Here is a 14,206-nt window from a genome sequence, read left to right as displayed (position 1 = left end):
ACCCAGGCACGAAGGTCAACAATCCACGGCAGAACTCGACACACGATCCTCCGAGTTTTCGGAGAACCCAATTCGTTCAACGAATGAACAGGGGTACAACATCAAGTTCCCGTCGGCAACCACATACATTAAACCAGACTCTTTGACTTTCTCCCTACTGGAGAACAATTGCAACTGATGTGGGGGCATGCGAGCCGCTCCTGGCCAGTCATTCTATTCTGTTTTATACAGGCACTTTTGTATGATGATACGAACGAAACACTTCAGTTTGCAGTCCCCTCTAGTTTGCATGATATCGAGTTTGAAAGGGGATCTTAGAGAGATGGCTACATACCAACTTCAACATTGTGGAGCAGCGTCTGTGTGTGTAGGTACGAGTTGTACAGCGCGCTTTCATCGTCGGCTTCGACGCAGGCGACGTACAGCTCGCGGAGGAACGCGCTGTATTGAGTTTCGTCGCTTTGCTTCACTAACTCACCGATGAGTTTGGCCATGAACCTGCAACAAACAAGAATACTTCAGCGCTCCTTCCCCTCCCGTTCAACGTCGTACTTACACTGCGATGCGAGTATCACACGACTGCAAAAACGGCGCCAAGACTGCCAAACCTCCCACTTTGTCGACAGCAACGTCGTTGTCCGCAAGAATGTTGGAGACAACCAATGCTGTACACGCTGCAACGTCTCCGACCAATGAATCGTTCACTCCACAGCAGATACGACGACATTCAAACCCTTGGTGTGTGTCGGATCTTCCATGCAGTACCGTCAACACATGTAGGAAAAATTCAGCGTCCAACTGCCTAAGAAGCGTCTTGTCCAGTGCTACGTCTCCATTCAGCACTCGAGACGCCACCGAGTCCGACCAAGCAACGCGGTCAAGTATTGCTTCTTTTTGGTTATTAGAGGAGAGTGTGGAGTCACGCTGCTTCCATCGTTTATCAATGTAGGACAGCTCACACTGACAAATGTCCAGGATCAACAGCATCACTGGAACCAGCACCGCAGGCTCACTCTCTTTGTGATCAAGAAGAACACTCAGACAAGTGTTGATCTCTTCAGTAGTCGACGCGCCTGGCTTCCCTGCCTGCATTTATACAATTCGTTAACCACCAGTTTTGCTCCTAGCTCATTAAAATTAAACTATATACTCACACTGTGCTGTAGTTTCCGTCGTATAAACAACCCCAACACCCTCGTAAACGATACACGGAGTCCTATCGCGTTTGTCGGAGCAGCCAACTCCCAGAACTTCGCTTGGGCAGCCACACTAATCTCTCCTCCTTCGTCGTAACAAAATGTGTCTTCAAGTTCCTCTCCAGCCGGATTGTCGGCAGGCCTCGGACGAACCAAAACTACTTCATGCTGCTTATGAACTGATCCTTCAGTCGTCGCTTTACTATCATACGAAGAGAACCCGTCGTCGTCCTGACCATAAGTCAGCAATTCTGCAAGCCACCGCTCGCCTCGAAAGCGCTCCACTGCTCGGTTCGACAGCAGAAGCTTCAAAACTTGATCGAGCAGCCCTTCAGAAATACTTGCGCTGCTTTGGCTCTTAACCGCCTTAACGGCTTTATCGAGATTCGGATTCACTCCAAAGTACGCGTCAACTTGTGTTAACAATCGAAACTGGTTAACGAATGCGTTTAACTGTTTCTCCTGTACTAACGGACAACTCGGTACCAATTGTTTGGCTACCCGGGAGCTCGAAACGTACGGCGATAACAGAGTCTGCCTCATACCCACCGCCGGATCCTCCCATTCTACAAATGCCCTCCAAATTTGATCAAGCCCCGCGTTGCTGATGCCTTCACGACTTCCGGTGCATCGAACCTGCTCACAGACTAAATCCACGAGCACCATACATGATAAGCGCTGTAATCGAGCGACGGGAGAGGTGTAAAAGTGGTAGAGTAGTAACTCCAGACTAATGTACTGCTCGACTGCTGCAACTGGCAATCCACAGTTCCACACCGTGTGATCTTTATTGTCCGATCTACCAGTGACTTTGAGCGCGTACATCGTCGCTACAACCAGTTCCATCGCCTTCAGTTGAAGATTGGAGTTAACAAGGTCACGGTTGCTCGCTTCAGCTACGAGAAACAGAAGGGTGTGCTCATCAAGTGACCTCAAGCGATCGGAGGAATATTTTCCATTCGGTTTCTTAACGAAAAAGTCCAAACATCCAACCGCTTGGTCGACCCAGTCATTTCCACGATGAAAATTGACACTAGACTCGGAAGTTAGAGATGACGAAACCACCACGGCCTTGGCCAACATTTCTCGAAGTAGTTTGAACAAATTCATCTCCAAATGTTGCGCTCGGATGGTTGATGGGTCTTCTTGTGTTGAGAGAAGTGCTGTAAGAGAGGTTAGACTTGTATTCAGGAACAAGGTGAGCGCCAGACGTCGCCATGGAGGTAAGGAGCGTACTGCCACCTCGAGTAGCTTGACTCTCACTCCTGATGCGTCGAGATCTCCATTTTCAGTAGTTAAACAGGCTTGAGCCAGAGTTCTCACTGCAACTTGAGTGAGTAAAGCCTCGTACTCTTTTTCCCGTAACGTAAGCAGATATTTGCCACTTCGTTCGTAAAGATCATGAAGTTCTCGAAAAGTCTCCTCGAGCTCGCCTAATGCCGGACACAGCATCGGTTGGTTATTCAGACGTGGTGACTTGATAAATTCTGGTTTATTGGGGTGTAGAGCTTGCTCTGTAGCGACTAATTCTCGACTCAACTCGTGCAAATTGGTCACAGCCAGCGTCTGGAGCCCGTTGCTGTATCGTCGCTCTTTTGTAGATTGAGAGTGACGCTTTGACGGACCTGTGGCTCCATGACAACGTCGAAAGATACGAGGGAGCAGATCATCCGAGTCCTCCTCATGCAGCACCATCTTGATCGCTGGTCTTGAAAAGGCGGCGTAGAAACTCCAAACTATAAATTGACAATACTAATTGTCGTTTCAGAAGCACATTATTTGCAATGGACACCGAGGCCAATGCACTCATCTCTGCTCGTGAGTGTGATGCATTGAATGATGAAAACGTGGCGCCACTATCAGCGTCGCAGCCCCATGTCGTATTTGTAGGTTTTTCATAATTCGAGCAAATGATATTTGCATATGATGCTCGCCCTTAACGCTGAGAAGTGTGGTTCATTTTTTTTTTTTTTTTTTTTGCAGCGACTTCGACGAGAGGAAGACGAAAAAGTGCCGTGGATTCTCGAGCTGGTCTTCTTGCTTTTCAATGCACAGGTAGGTAGGTCGTGCTTCGTTTGGGGATTTATTGTACGTTAAGTACCCGCGTTTTGTGCTTTTCAGGGCGACATTTTGCAGGTCGCTCGTGGTGCTAAAAGTCCGGACACGTCAACAAATCATCGCACAGCTAATAGCCACTCTGTCCAATATCTTGGTGAGGATAATTTCCGAGCGACTCGAGCCAAATTGAAAGAGACCGACGAGCGTGAAGTTGTTCGCTTCTCCATGGCCAAGCTGCATCCATACGTCGAAGTCGTGGGCTGTTTAGTCACTTATTCAGAGGACGAAATCGCTCGATCTCCTCAACTTAACGCGTTCTCGCTCACTTGCGATCTCCACGCTGTTGACAGCTCTCAGGCCGAAGCCCAAGCACAAGCGCTCGCGGCTGGAGGCAAGAGATTCGTGTTTAATGACACTGGAGAACGCACGCGTTTATTGGATATTTCTCATGATCCGAAGACATTGAGAAGAAATATTGGCAAACAGACAAATGTCGTGATATTATGTAAATTCTTCCGACGACACGGTAAACATCACGACTGGGCATTTCATGCTGCAACCGAGGAACGAAGCAACGTTGTGGTTCGCAGTGCTGTAACAGCGTCTCTGGTTGAAACTATGCAGATTTTCCTGTTAGATCTTATACCGGACATTAAAATCCCAAATCGGAATCCGTTATCCAGTGTCGCCGGAATCTGTGCAGCTCTCAGTTGCAACGAATTTCTGGGTATTGAACGCCATTTTCCCAAAGCAGGACTGTCTAAAGTGGATTTTACGCGCTTGTTACTATGGGAATTGATGCGTGCTCGACCGAGTTTGATGCAGCATGTTGGACGCGCTACAGCTCTTGTTGGATTATTGTTTGAGATGTTTGAACAGATCGATATTAATGGAGATTCTATCGTGGATTGGGACGAATTTACGTCGTTTTGTATTGCTTTGGGACTTGTTGCTACACGAGTTCCTCACGACGAGAATGATCATGATCAAGGACAAAGTCATGGAGATAATCACGACGCTCCACCTCGAAATATGATAGTGTATCGTCATGAACCTCTGAGTAGCGCAACGGCAACTCGGTAAGTTATTTTTTTATTTTACAACTTTATTCGTTTGTACTTACAAATCTTGCGCTACAGAACATTTCCTTACCAAATTAACAAGCTCAAAACGTTCTCCCAACTAAAACGCCTCGCAGTGATCGAACACAAATCTCCGCGAATTCTCGTGCGTAAAAATAATCATTTACACTTTTTACTTTTTCCTTACGTACTCTTGATTCTAGTTTTTCGACCTCGACATGAACTTCCTCCACGAACTCAATTGCAGTGAGAAACTCGCAGCAGAGAAGAAAGCAGGCGAGAAGCAGCAAGATGTATTAGACTCACTGGAAGTTCTGGACGCAGAGCACATTCCATCTCGAAATGCTTTGGCTGTGGCAAGTAGCGACTTGTGTATTTCATTATGGTCCATTATCGACGCCACTGTGGGTTCCTATGTCTTCAACGGGAAACTCGCAGGACGTTTTCCTGCTCTTTTCGTCAAGTGGTGTCCTCCTCCTCTCAAGCGCTTGTTTGTTGCCGGTGGATCAACTGAACAAGTTCAACTGTGGGACTTGGAAGTGCCAATGCACGCTGGGGCTGCACTGCCACCTCCGCCTATGCTGCTTCCTCGCAGTCATAGTGAGCGTATTGCTGCTTGTTTAGACCTACCAGAGACTCCGTACGTCGCGACGGCATCATTTGACCACACGATCACGATCTGGGAGACTGTGGCAGGTGCCAATTCCGCTCTTGGTGGTCCATCCGCTGTGTTAACCGTGTCTTTCGTGCTTCGAGGACACCAGCAAGCGGTGCTGACGCTTGATTCTGCTTATAATTTACTACTAAGCTCAGGATTTGAGTACCAAGCTTATTGTTGGGGGATTTCTGGACGTGTTCTTAAGACTAAACTAGGAGGTCATCACCATTGTCTTATGGGGGCTAAATTTGTGTCAACCTCTGCAACTGGGCCTTGTCTTGTGGTCACGGGCGATCAAAGTGGACATTTCAAGCTTTGGGACATCACTCGATGCGCCAAAGGATTTTCTGGGAGCCATTTGTCGATAATGTTGCAGACTTTTGAGCTTCACACGCCGAATCTCTGTCGTTTTCGGATGTTTATGACCTCATCAAGTGGAACTATTGGACCTGAATCACAACATGATGAGCCAGGAACTCACTCGACTGAGAGCCCTGCGAGCGATATTATTACGGGAAACTTACGGCTCTATCGCTTTAGTGCATTCACGCAGTCGGTGGGGTCACAAGAAGATTCAACTGTTGATGAATCGGCAGGTTCAGCGCCCACGAGGTTCGTCGTTTTTAATGCTGTGGCCAACACATTCGTTGGTGCGGTGGAGAATCGCATTACGGTGTGGAATGCAAACTCTGGTGCTAAAATTGAAGAACCAGTGTCAATCCGAGACGCGGAAGTTTGTGCTATCACGTTTGATAGTCCTCGTGAAAGAAAACTTTTCGTGGCAACTAATGTACGTATGAGAATGTATGTATCTGCGGTCTATTGCAAACCTAACTTGGCTAAATTTACGTCCTAGGATGGGGCGATTCGGCTGTACAATCCCGTGACTGGGGCACTATTGCAGGTAAGATATGTACGTGTACTGTCACGTTCATTATCATCTTTTGACAAATTGTATTTTTCTAGAAATTGGCAGTGCATGACGGCACTGTTACTTCCCTTGTATTCTGCTCTCAAGCCGATGTAAGTTTATTTCGAGCAGTTTGAACAACCAGAAACTTAACTATTTATTTTTTGCAGTGTTTGGTCTCGACTGGAGACGATCGAATGATTTGTGTTGTGGATTCTCCACCTGGAAAATTAAAACTGGAAGTGATACATTACGTGGAAAAGGCTCACAATTCAAACATCACTTGTTGCGCTTGCTCACCGCCTCCACCGACTGATTCTCATACGTCGAGGTTCATCGCTACAGCGGACGATTCTGGCGGAGTGCAAGTGCACGATCTCCACCACATCACGTTCCAATTTCGTTGTGCTAACGTCCACACCCGAGAGATTCGAGCTCTACATTTTCCATCTGCTACACCTGGACTCCTTGTTTCAGGCGATGTCAGTGGTGTCATCTTCGTTTGGCCGACAATTGGAGTCCGATCGACTATCGCACAACCTTTAATGCGACTCACAATGCAAGAAATGGCTCCATTAAGACCTGTGCCAAATAAAATTGAGCTCGACGGGATCACTTCAATATGCTCCAGTAATTCTCAAGACTCGGTCGCAATGCTCTACGTTGGCGTTGAAACCGGACAGATTTTTGCTTGGAATCTTCATTCTCTCCCAGTTAAAACCCAGTCAGAACCCACACGACGCTCAGCTATTCGCCGTCGTTCATCGATTTCTAAAGGTGAAATTTCAATATTGGAAAGCTTGGGTAAAACTTCACCATTGCCAGTGGTTTTATCTACTAAATCCTGGATGGCACATCAAGCTGGCGTATTATCTGTGCAAAGCGTACCTTGGCCTGGTGAGTTGCTCTCGTTAGGTGCAGACGGCGTAGTTAAAATCTGGGACCACACTGCAACCTGTGTTGGCCATATTTTAACCACAGCAGAACAGAGTTCCGCCTCGGCTTCTGCGTGGAAATTTATACGTCGTGATCACACTGTTGGAACTCAAAACGATCTCTTTGAACGAATTGCGAAAGAGGTTATCGCTAAACACCAACGAAGACTAAAGAAGGAGCTCAGTCGTCAACGTAAAGCAGGCCACCAACCTCAAAATGAGCAACCAGTTTCTGAAAACTCGCTCGCGACTCCTTCGTCACTTTTGGAGCTTGACTCGACGGTAAAATTACCATTTGGACCTCAAATTTCGGGCTTTCCTGATGCTTCTATCGCGATGACTAACGCTGCAAACGCCTTGGTAACACAAGTACCATTTTCCGTGACATCCGTCACGTCCGGAATTCATCAAGGGATTTTTGGACCGGAGGAGGCGCAACATCTCCGTTCCATAGCGAAAAAATCCAAGGCCTTACTGTTGGATGTCTCCGACAAACGGAAGCGTATGGCAGCACTTGCACCATTGTTTTCTTCGCCTGAAGAAATGGGGAGAGCGCGTGCTAAAGCGAAGGCAAAGGCTCGCGCGATGATGAACAATAGTCCGCAGATTTTGGATTTTCCATCTCGAGCACTTACAAATTATCCATTGGAACTCGAACGTCGCGCGGCTGCTAATGCAAAAGCTTCGGCGAGTGCTTTACGCGCTTTTGATCCGGAACCTTCACCATTTCTACGTGAAAAACTACAGGACGCAGCGTCATCTATTGGCAAATCTGTGAAATCGACACCGAAAAAACGTTTGCGACGTCCGATTGCCACTCCAGAAATCGACATCAAGATGAATGCAAGTGTGGTGATACTAGCGAGAAATGTGTCACTACCGAAGCTGGCGCAGTCTCCAGGCCAAGAACCTGGCGAGTCTTCACATACGTTAAGCTCAAGCGCGTCTGCACCTGTGCTAAATGCAACCGAGCCGGCTTCCGGTCCTGAAAAGAAAATTCGCAGTAGTAATATCGAACGCAAGCTGAAGTTGTGCCAGAAGATCGTGGCAAATGTCTGTCTCATGAGCTCGAAGCCTAAAGTGTCTAAAGAGCACAGTGAAAAGGAGAAACCCGATTCTCCATCGGCAAATACGCGTCATCAGGCGTTGGCGCTCGCGATTGCTCAAGGGAAAAACCCTTTTGGACCAAATTATACAGTGAAGCAAGTTGAACAGCTCGCCGTACGACTTGCACGACTAGATGAAGACGGCTCGGGCGATCTGGATCAACAGGAATGGAAGCAGTTGGTGGAGTTTTGCGGTCTGGAGAGCAACGCAACGAGTATTGATAATCTCTTCCACTCTCTCGATCGCGATTCCGACGGCACTGTCAGTATTCGCGAACTGCTTCCTTCTCTGGTAAGTTGGCAAAACTTTGGATCGCATTTTTTTTATATTATTCTGGTTAGAATCCGATTTTCAAGGAAACTGTTCGTGTTTTTTTTTTTTTTTATCTGTAGTTCCACCAAGCTTCCACTGATCAGCTCCAGCAGATGCGCGTGTACATTCGAATGCGCATGAACGAGATTCGTGGAGCTGGATAGTAGCGATGTCAGTAGGTTTAAAGACTACTGTACCGCTGCTGTGGAAGTGGCAATACAATCCGGCGAATCGGCCACGAGAATGTCAATGGGAATACGATGCAGCGCGCCTTCTGCGTCATGGACCAACACTGGAACGTCGAGGAAGCCAAACTCGAAGAAATACGCCCGTGCACGTGCAAAAGGTGCGTGGAGGATGCCAAACTGATCCACCTGCATCAAGAACTGGGGCTTGATCGAGTTTTGCTTCGCTTCGACGAACGGAATGAGCTTGGAAACGGCGTCCAGTGAGCTGCCGTATTCCAGCGTCTTGTGTTGCCACGTGACGCGCACTTCTCCATCGGAGAACTTCGTGCCGGCAGCATATCTCAACGGGAACAGATCGTCGCGTGCATCCTTCTCCGTTGCAGCCAGCGCCTTGAGATAAACTTCTTTTTCATTTGGTGTCATCCGCGAAAGTTGCAACCTGACAAATGGCGTCACATTTTCATTTTCTTGTTGCAAGTCAGCATTTTCACCTTCTTCGTGCAAGTCAGTGGCAAACCGTGAACAGAATTTTCGCGCGAACGGCAAAACTTGAGAACGTGGCACTCGGTCATAGAGTGACGGGAATGGGTACAGCTCCGCCAATGTGGTGACACACGGGCGGCACTTGGCAGCTCGTGACACGAACGGCGTGCTTTCCTCAACCAACGGACTGGACAGCAAAAACTCGCGGCACAGCGTTCCAGGTGTTAAACACTGCGGAGAATCCGACACGATGTAGATTTTGCGCACTCGACGTACTGGCAAAAGTTGCAGTTGCGCCATGGCGGCACGTTCAGCACATGTGGCACCTCCGATATTGGCGCATTCGGCGTTGGCGCCGATCACGAACTTGTCGGTTTGGCCATCGAGATCTTCGTACGAGAAGAGTGCCAATACCCGAAAACCCGAGAGCAACGGGGCGGTAGTGAACTGCTGGTCTCGGCGAGCTTCCAGCAGCGTTAGATACTCTTCGTCTTCAGGTGTGAGGACGGCTTCACGCATTGGGCGTTGAGAGGGAGATCGAAGGTTCTGCTTTGGGGGGTCGTTGCGAGTAGGCGCGACTTGGGAAATGCAGTTGTGACGGTGGAATTGTGCAGGTTGCAGTGTTGGTAAGCATTGCAGTGGTGACATGTGCAACCGTGAATGCAAGGCATGTGCATAGATATGGCTGCAACTTGAAGGTGTCGTCTGCAGACGAATAGAGCTATTTGGATGGCGAAGCAGCAAGGTATCCGCTCGATTAGAGAGATGGTGGTCTTGGCTCGGAGATATAGCAGAACTTTGCACGTTGACGAGTGCAAAGTAGACGAGGAATTGCAGCAAGTGCTTCGACGCGGCAGCAAAGCGCTTGAAATCTGTGACGTTGACAAGCGCGACCTGTATGTGGATAACGTGGATCTAGTGCTGAACCTTGACAGCGTGGCATGTTAGGTCCGCAAGACATGCACCAAACGTAAAGCACCAGACTAAAACTGTTCACTGGACTCTTTTACATATTCATATTTCTGCTCTATGATCGCAATATCCGTCTGAGTCGGGTTCATTCTCCGTAAAAATGTCGAAGCAGACTTTTTCGTGTGGATTCGAGGAACTGAGAGGCGCACGTTTGGCTGTGTGCAATAGGGTCGGGACTGGGAGGAGTACTGGAGGCAGCAAGCGCTACTGGAACGGGAGCTGTATCTGCTTCACCGTCGAGTAAAACCACTTGCAAGTCGCTCATGCAATTCGTGAGGAAAAACGCTGCTGTAAACTGCAGCTGAAGGACGAGAATACGCAGTGGTGCCTGGTCATTTAACTGCTCCTGCAACATGAAGAACACCTGCGAAAAATCCACAGCATCGTACTCTAACACTACAGTTCGAGCAAACGTTAGCGCAGAGTCTTCATCATCAACGCTACGTCAGTTCACCCACCTATCACGTGGCGACGCAGCTCAGCAATAAAATCTTTACGCCTTCTCCACTGTTGCAAAAACATCTACACAAATGCAAATTAGCACTAGCAACACAGTTGTATTGAGACCAAGATGATAATGTTTCACCTTTTTGCAAGACGCGATGAGCTCTACCGAAGATTGGCCCTTACTAGACGGTGGAGTCTGCGTTACTTGGCTCGACAGCAACATTTTAGCCGGCCACTCAACTAAAAGTGGCCATGCAGCATCAGATTTTGCCTCCTCTTTCATTGGGTATCCGATGAAAATTGTCAATCCGTTGGTTGTAACTGAGAAATTCGGCGCATGGAAGCCGTCAGGTATGTACACCGAGTCCAGATCCTCTGCTTCAATCAAATTTTTCGGATCCCATTGAGGCTTTTCTCCAAGCAACGGCAACGCAAACAACACGTAGTTGCCAGTAGATTCACTACTCATCACCAGCACTTCCAGTTCAGGACGGTGTTGCAGCATTTCGTACTCGAACTTCGCCCGCTGTGATGTTGCAGCCTGCAGAGTCTGCAACAACAACACAAGTGACGATTAGCGGTGGCAATGCCTTCCCACTTTTCATCTGCTGACTCACCTGCACTTGTTGTTCGCGGAATACATCAACGAGTTGCTTGACCACATCTTCCAGTACTTTTGCCAAGTCGTCGTTAGTCAATGCCGGCATTTCACCTCGATCCGCCACATTTAGAGCGATTTTTTCAACGTTTTGCAGCGCAGTCAGTCCACCTCCATTTGTCACTGCAACTGCTGACACTTCATTTTCATTTTGTTGCACATACACGCTCGAAAACTTGACTGCAAAAAGATTGCCAAAACACACGTTAACAATAGTGAATAAAAATACATTGGCCAACAATTATTGTCCATGGCGACGTTGATAGCCATCTGCCCAACCTTGGCGGTGGCAAACGTCTCTGCTCGTCCAGATGTCCACGCGCGCTACCAGCCAAGCGTTGCGTGCGTACAGAACCTCCACGTAGCCTGCGAATAGCGGCGTCTTGCGCTCTGTACTGGATGCTACGTCGCCGCCAGTTCGGATAGTGCTAAGGGCGTCCACTGCCACGAACTCAGCCACGCGCACGCTGCGTCGGCAGCGCCGCGTCAGCTCGCGCTCCATGCGTAAATTGATACCTAAATTGCCACATAGACTGCTATTCCTGCAGGCTAATTCAACTCAACCATGTGGTTTTGCATCCCCCCTCTCACCTGCGATTCACTTGACGTTTGTATCGAATCCAATCGCGATAGACGGGGATAGGCTACAAATGTAATTATTATGTGCGTGGAGGGGGAAAGGGGGGAGGAAAAGGAAGGAAGAAAACGCGACTGAGAGACCGCAAGGCAACCAGCGGACGGTCAGAAGCACGCAGTCGCCCTCAAGCCCGCACTAGTCACTGAAGGTTAGTTGCAGCTCGAGTGCGTGCCCTCCCTCTCAGCGTACGTGTATCCTTGCCCGTCAGGACCTGGCTCCGCCATCTCCATCCGCCTGGCCGGTAGGGAGTCTCGCCTCCTATTCTTCGCTTTTTTTTTTGCCATTTGAAAAAAGTGAAATGTCAAGACGCAAAGTGGCAAAAGTGGCAATCGGCGGATGAAAAAGTTGCCTGTTCGCATTCTCATTGTTGTTTTTGCCTTTCGACAGACATTTAGACGTGGACGACCGACCTGATTTCGCGTTTGGGTCCGCTGGGTGATTGAGCCCCCTACATACGACTACACTGGCGGGCTAACTAAGCAATGAAGGGGATGTTGCAAACGGTGAAACGGAAGCTTAGCAACAACGGAGAGCACATCGGTGCCAACTCGCCGGATCGGATGGACGTTGACGGAGCCCCCAAGGGCGCCAACGGCGTCGGCTCGCCTGTGGGCGACGTGGCACGCTCCGACGTGTCGCTGCCCAAGCGCGAGCGCCGCCGCTCCTTCATGGCGCGCAATCAGAAGATCCAGGCGCTGAAGGACTTGCCACACCTGAAAGACACGTCGCTACAGCGGCGAGAGGCGTTGTTCCAGCAGAAGCTGGAGCTGTGCTCGGTCATTTTCAATTTTGACGACCCCACGTCGGACAAGCGGTAAGCTGGCAAACTTGGGTTTTATCATGTGGGTTTTATCAATCTGATAATTTCCTATCGGGTCTTATTATCAGGGGCAAGGATTTGAAGCGCCAGACGCTACTGGAACTTGTAGATTATGTGAACAACCCCGGAGGCCAGAAGATCTTCACGGAAACGTTGATGCCGGATATTATGGCGATGGTATCGGTCAATATTTGCCGTGCGTTGCCCCCGCAGACCGAAGACTTCGACCCGGAGGAGGACGAACCCGTGCTGGAAGCCTCGTGGCCACATCTTCAAGTGGTGTATGAATTTTTCCTGCGCTTCATCGTGTCGGGCGAGGTGAATGCCAAGGTCGCCAAGAAGTACGTGGACCAGAAGTTCTGTCTGGCCATCATCGACCTGTTCGACAGCGAGGACCCGCGCGAACGGGATTACCTCAAGACCATCCTGCACCGCATCTATGGCAAGTTTATGTCGCACCGATCATTCATCCGCAAGGCCATCAGCAACGTTTTCTATCGATTCGTCTACGAGACGGAGCGACACAACGGTATCGGTGAACTCTTGGAGATTCTCGGTAGTATCATCAATGGCTTTGCCATGCCGCTAAAGGCCGAACATCTGCAGTTCCTGGTGCGTGCACTGGTGCCGCTGCACAAGCCCAAGTGCGTATCAATGTACCACCAGCAGCTCTCCTATTGCATCACGCAGTATGTAGAAAAGGATCCCGAGACGGCGGTGCCGATTATTCAAGGCATCATCAAGTTTTGGCCCTGGTCGTGCTCGTCCAAGCAGGTGATCTTCCTGAACGAGTTGGAGGAGATTCTGGAGCTGATGGGGACGGAGCAGTTGCAACAGGTGCACAAGCCTTTGTTTAACGGGTTGGCCAAGTGGCTTGGTAGTCAGCATTTTCAAGTTTCGGAGCGGTCGCTGTTCTTGTGGAACAATGAGCACTTGGTGAACAATGGATGCTTGAGTAAGCAGCACGCGCACTTGATCCTGCCGGTCATTTACGGCCCTCTCCATAGAAACTCACTGGGACACTGGAACACTACTGTCGAAGGACTCGCTCAGGTATGCTTGCTGTGTTGTCGGGTTTTATTTATTATCTAAGTTTTGTTGTGTTGTTTTTAGAATGTGTTGAAGCTGTACATGGACTATGATATGGCGCTCTATGACCAGTGTGCAAAGGAATACTCGTTGAAGGAGCAAGCTATGGCGGACACGAAGAACAAAGAGCAGGAGAAGTGGCGGAAAATAGAGTCGATGGCAGCGGCGAAGGCTCCTTCGTCAACGGCCTAGGGACACAATAGCAGCGAATGATAACGAGTTGGACCAAGCGAAGGTTGACGAGTGGAGGAGGAGACGAAGGAGAGCGGGGCCAATAAGAGGCTTGGAGTCGCACGCGCGAGGCTCTGACCTTTGCTTGCGACCCATACAGCACTCCTCGCGCCGAGCGCGGGAGAACAGCACATGAGAGGAGATGGCAGGCAGAGTTAGGTTTTCATGGTTTTCATGAACGGCGATTGCATTTAGATGACGGGCATTCAGGTTTTGCAGGCGAGCGATGCAAATCTGGTGGACTAGTATCTTTCTTTTTCATTCGCTTTACGTAGTGTGCTGTCTTGAGCAGGTAGGAAAACAGGAAGCAAGCATGAACCCGTTCGTTTGATTCACTTTTCATGTTGAAGCGCAAATTTTGTGGTACGATTTTCGCATTTTTAATGTGAAAATGTTTTCATCCAATCACAATTTAGTGACGGG

The 14,206-nt window shown here is 49.0% G+C and overlaps 5 protein-coding genes across 17 annotated transcripts; 2 read left to right on the top strand and 3 right to left on the bottom strand.

Annotated features, from left to right (window-relative positions):
- Positions 1-218: 218 nt before the first annotated feature.
- PPTG_13847 (hypothetical protein) lies at positions 219-2,891 on the bottom strand (the record flags this gene model as incomplete). Its single annotated transcript, XM_008910276.1, has 3 exons — positions 219-498; positions 557-1,086; positions 1,155-2,891. The coding sequence occupies 3 exons, from the start codon at positions 2,889-2,891 to the stop codon at positions 327-329; spliced, it is 2,439 nt and encodes an 812-aa protein (XP_008908524.1). The 3' UTR covers positions 219-326.
- Positions 2,892-2,980: 89 nt separating this feature from the next.
- Positions 2,981-8,422, top strand: PPTG_13846 (hypothetical protein; the record flags this gene model as incomplete). Its single annotated transcript, XM_008910275.1, has 9 exons — positions 2,981-3,082; positions 3,180-3,251; positions 3,318-4,333; positions 4,394-4,481; positions 4,540-5,784; positions 5,851-5,898; positions 5,961-6,017; positions 6,075-8,237; positions 8,339-8,422. The coding sequence occupies 9 exons, from the start codon at positions 2,981-2,983 to the stop codon at positions 8,420-8,422; spliced, it is 4,875 nt and encodes a 1,624-aa protein (XP_008908523.1).
- On the bottom strand, positions 8,253-9,653 carry PPTG_13845 (hypothetical protein). The gene has a single exon (XM_008910274.1). The coding sequence runs from the start codon at positions 9,575-9,577 to the stop codon at positions 8,447-8,449; it is 1,131 nt and encodes a 376-aa protein (XP_008908522.1). The 5' UTR covers positions 9,578-9,653; the 3' UTR covers positions 8,253-8,446.
- Positions 9,654-9,906: 253 nt separating this feature from the next.
- Positions 9,907-11,967, bottom strand: PPTG_13844 (hypothetical protein). Of its 4 annotated transcripts, XM_008910270.1 has the most exons (5): positions 11,286-11,967; positions 10,966-11,186; positions 10,488-10,898; positions 10,360-10,423; positions 9,907-10,297 (listed from the first exon to the last, which is right to left on the bottom strand). In XM_008910270.1, exons 1-5 carry the CDS (start codon positions 11,506-11,508, stop codon positions 9,987-9,989), a joined length of 1,230 nt encoding a protein of 409 aa, XP_008908518.1. In that variant the 5' UTR covers positions 11,509-11,967; the 3' UTR covers positions 9,907-9,986. The 4 variants fall into 4 exon arrangements, with proteins under 4 accessions (XP_008908518.1, XP_008908521.1, XP_008908520.1 ...); XM_008910273.1 differs by having other exon boundaries at positions 10,966-11,967; XM_008910272.1 differs by having other exon boundaries at positions 9,907-10,423.
- On the top strand, positions 11,676-14,149 carry PPTG_13843 (hypothetical protein). 10 transcript variants are annotated; one of them, XM_008910265.1, is made up of 5 exons: positions 11,704-11,791; positions 11,852-11,884; positions 12,031-12,457; positions 12,532-13,516; positions 13,577-14,125. In XM_008910265.1, the coding sequence occupies exons 3-5, from the start codon at positions 12,126-12,128 to the stop codon at positions 13,742-13,744; spliced, it is 1,485 nt and encodes a 494-aa protein (XP_008908513.1). In that variant the 5' UTR covers positions 11,704-11,791; positions 11,852-11,884; positions 12,031-12,125; the 3' UTR covers positions 13,745-14,125. The 10 variants fall into 10 exon arrangements, with proteins under 10 accessions (XP_008908512.1, XP_008908511.1, XP_008908510.1 ...); XM_008910264.1 differs by lacking the exon at positions 11,852-11,884 and having other exon boundaries at positions 11,676-11,791; positions 13,577-14,149; XM_008910263.1 differs by lacking the exon at positions 11,852-11,884 and having other exon boundaries at positions 11,676-11,828; positions 13,577-14,149.
- The last annotated feature ends 57 nt before the right edge of the window (positions 14,150-14,206 follow it).

Source organism: Phytophthora parasitica (assembly GCF_000247585.1).
Source record: "Phytophthora parasitica INRA-310 unplaced genomic scaffold supercont2.37, whole genome shotgun sequence".
In the NCBI taxonomy this organism is placed as follows: domain Eukaryota; phylum Oomycota; class Peronosporomycetes; order Peronosporales; family Peronosporaceae; genus Phytophthora; species Phytophthora nicotianae.
Note: the sequence above shows the minus strand (reverse complement) of the source record. Positions and strands in the feature narration are given on the sequence as shown.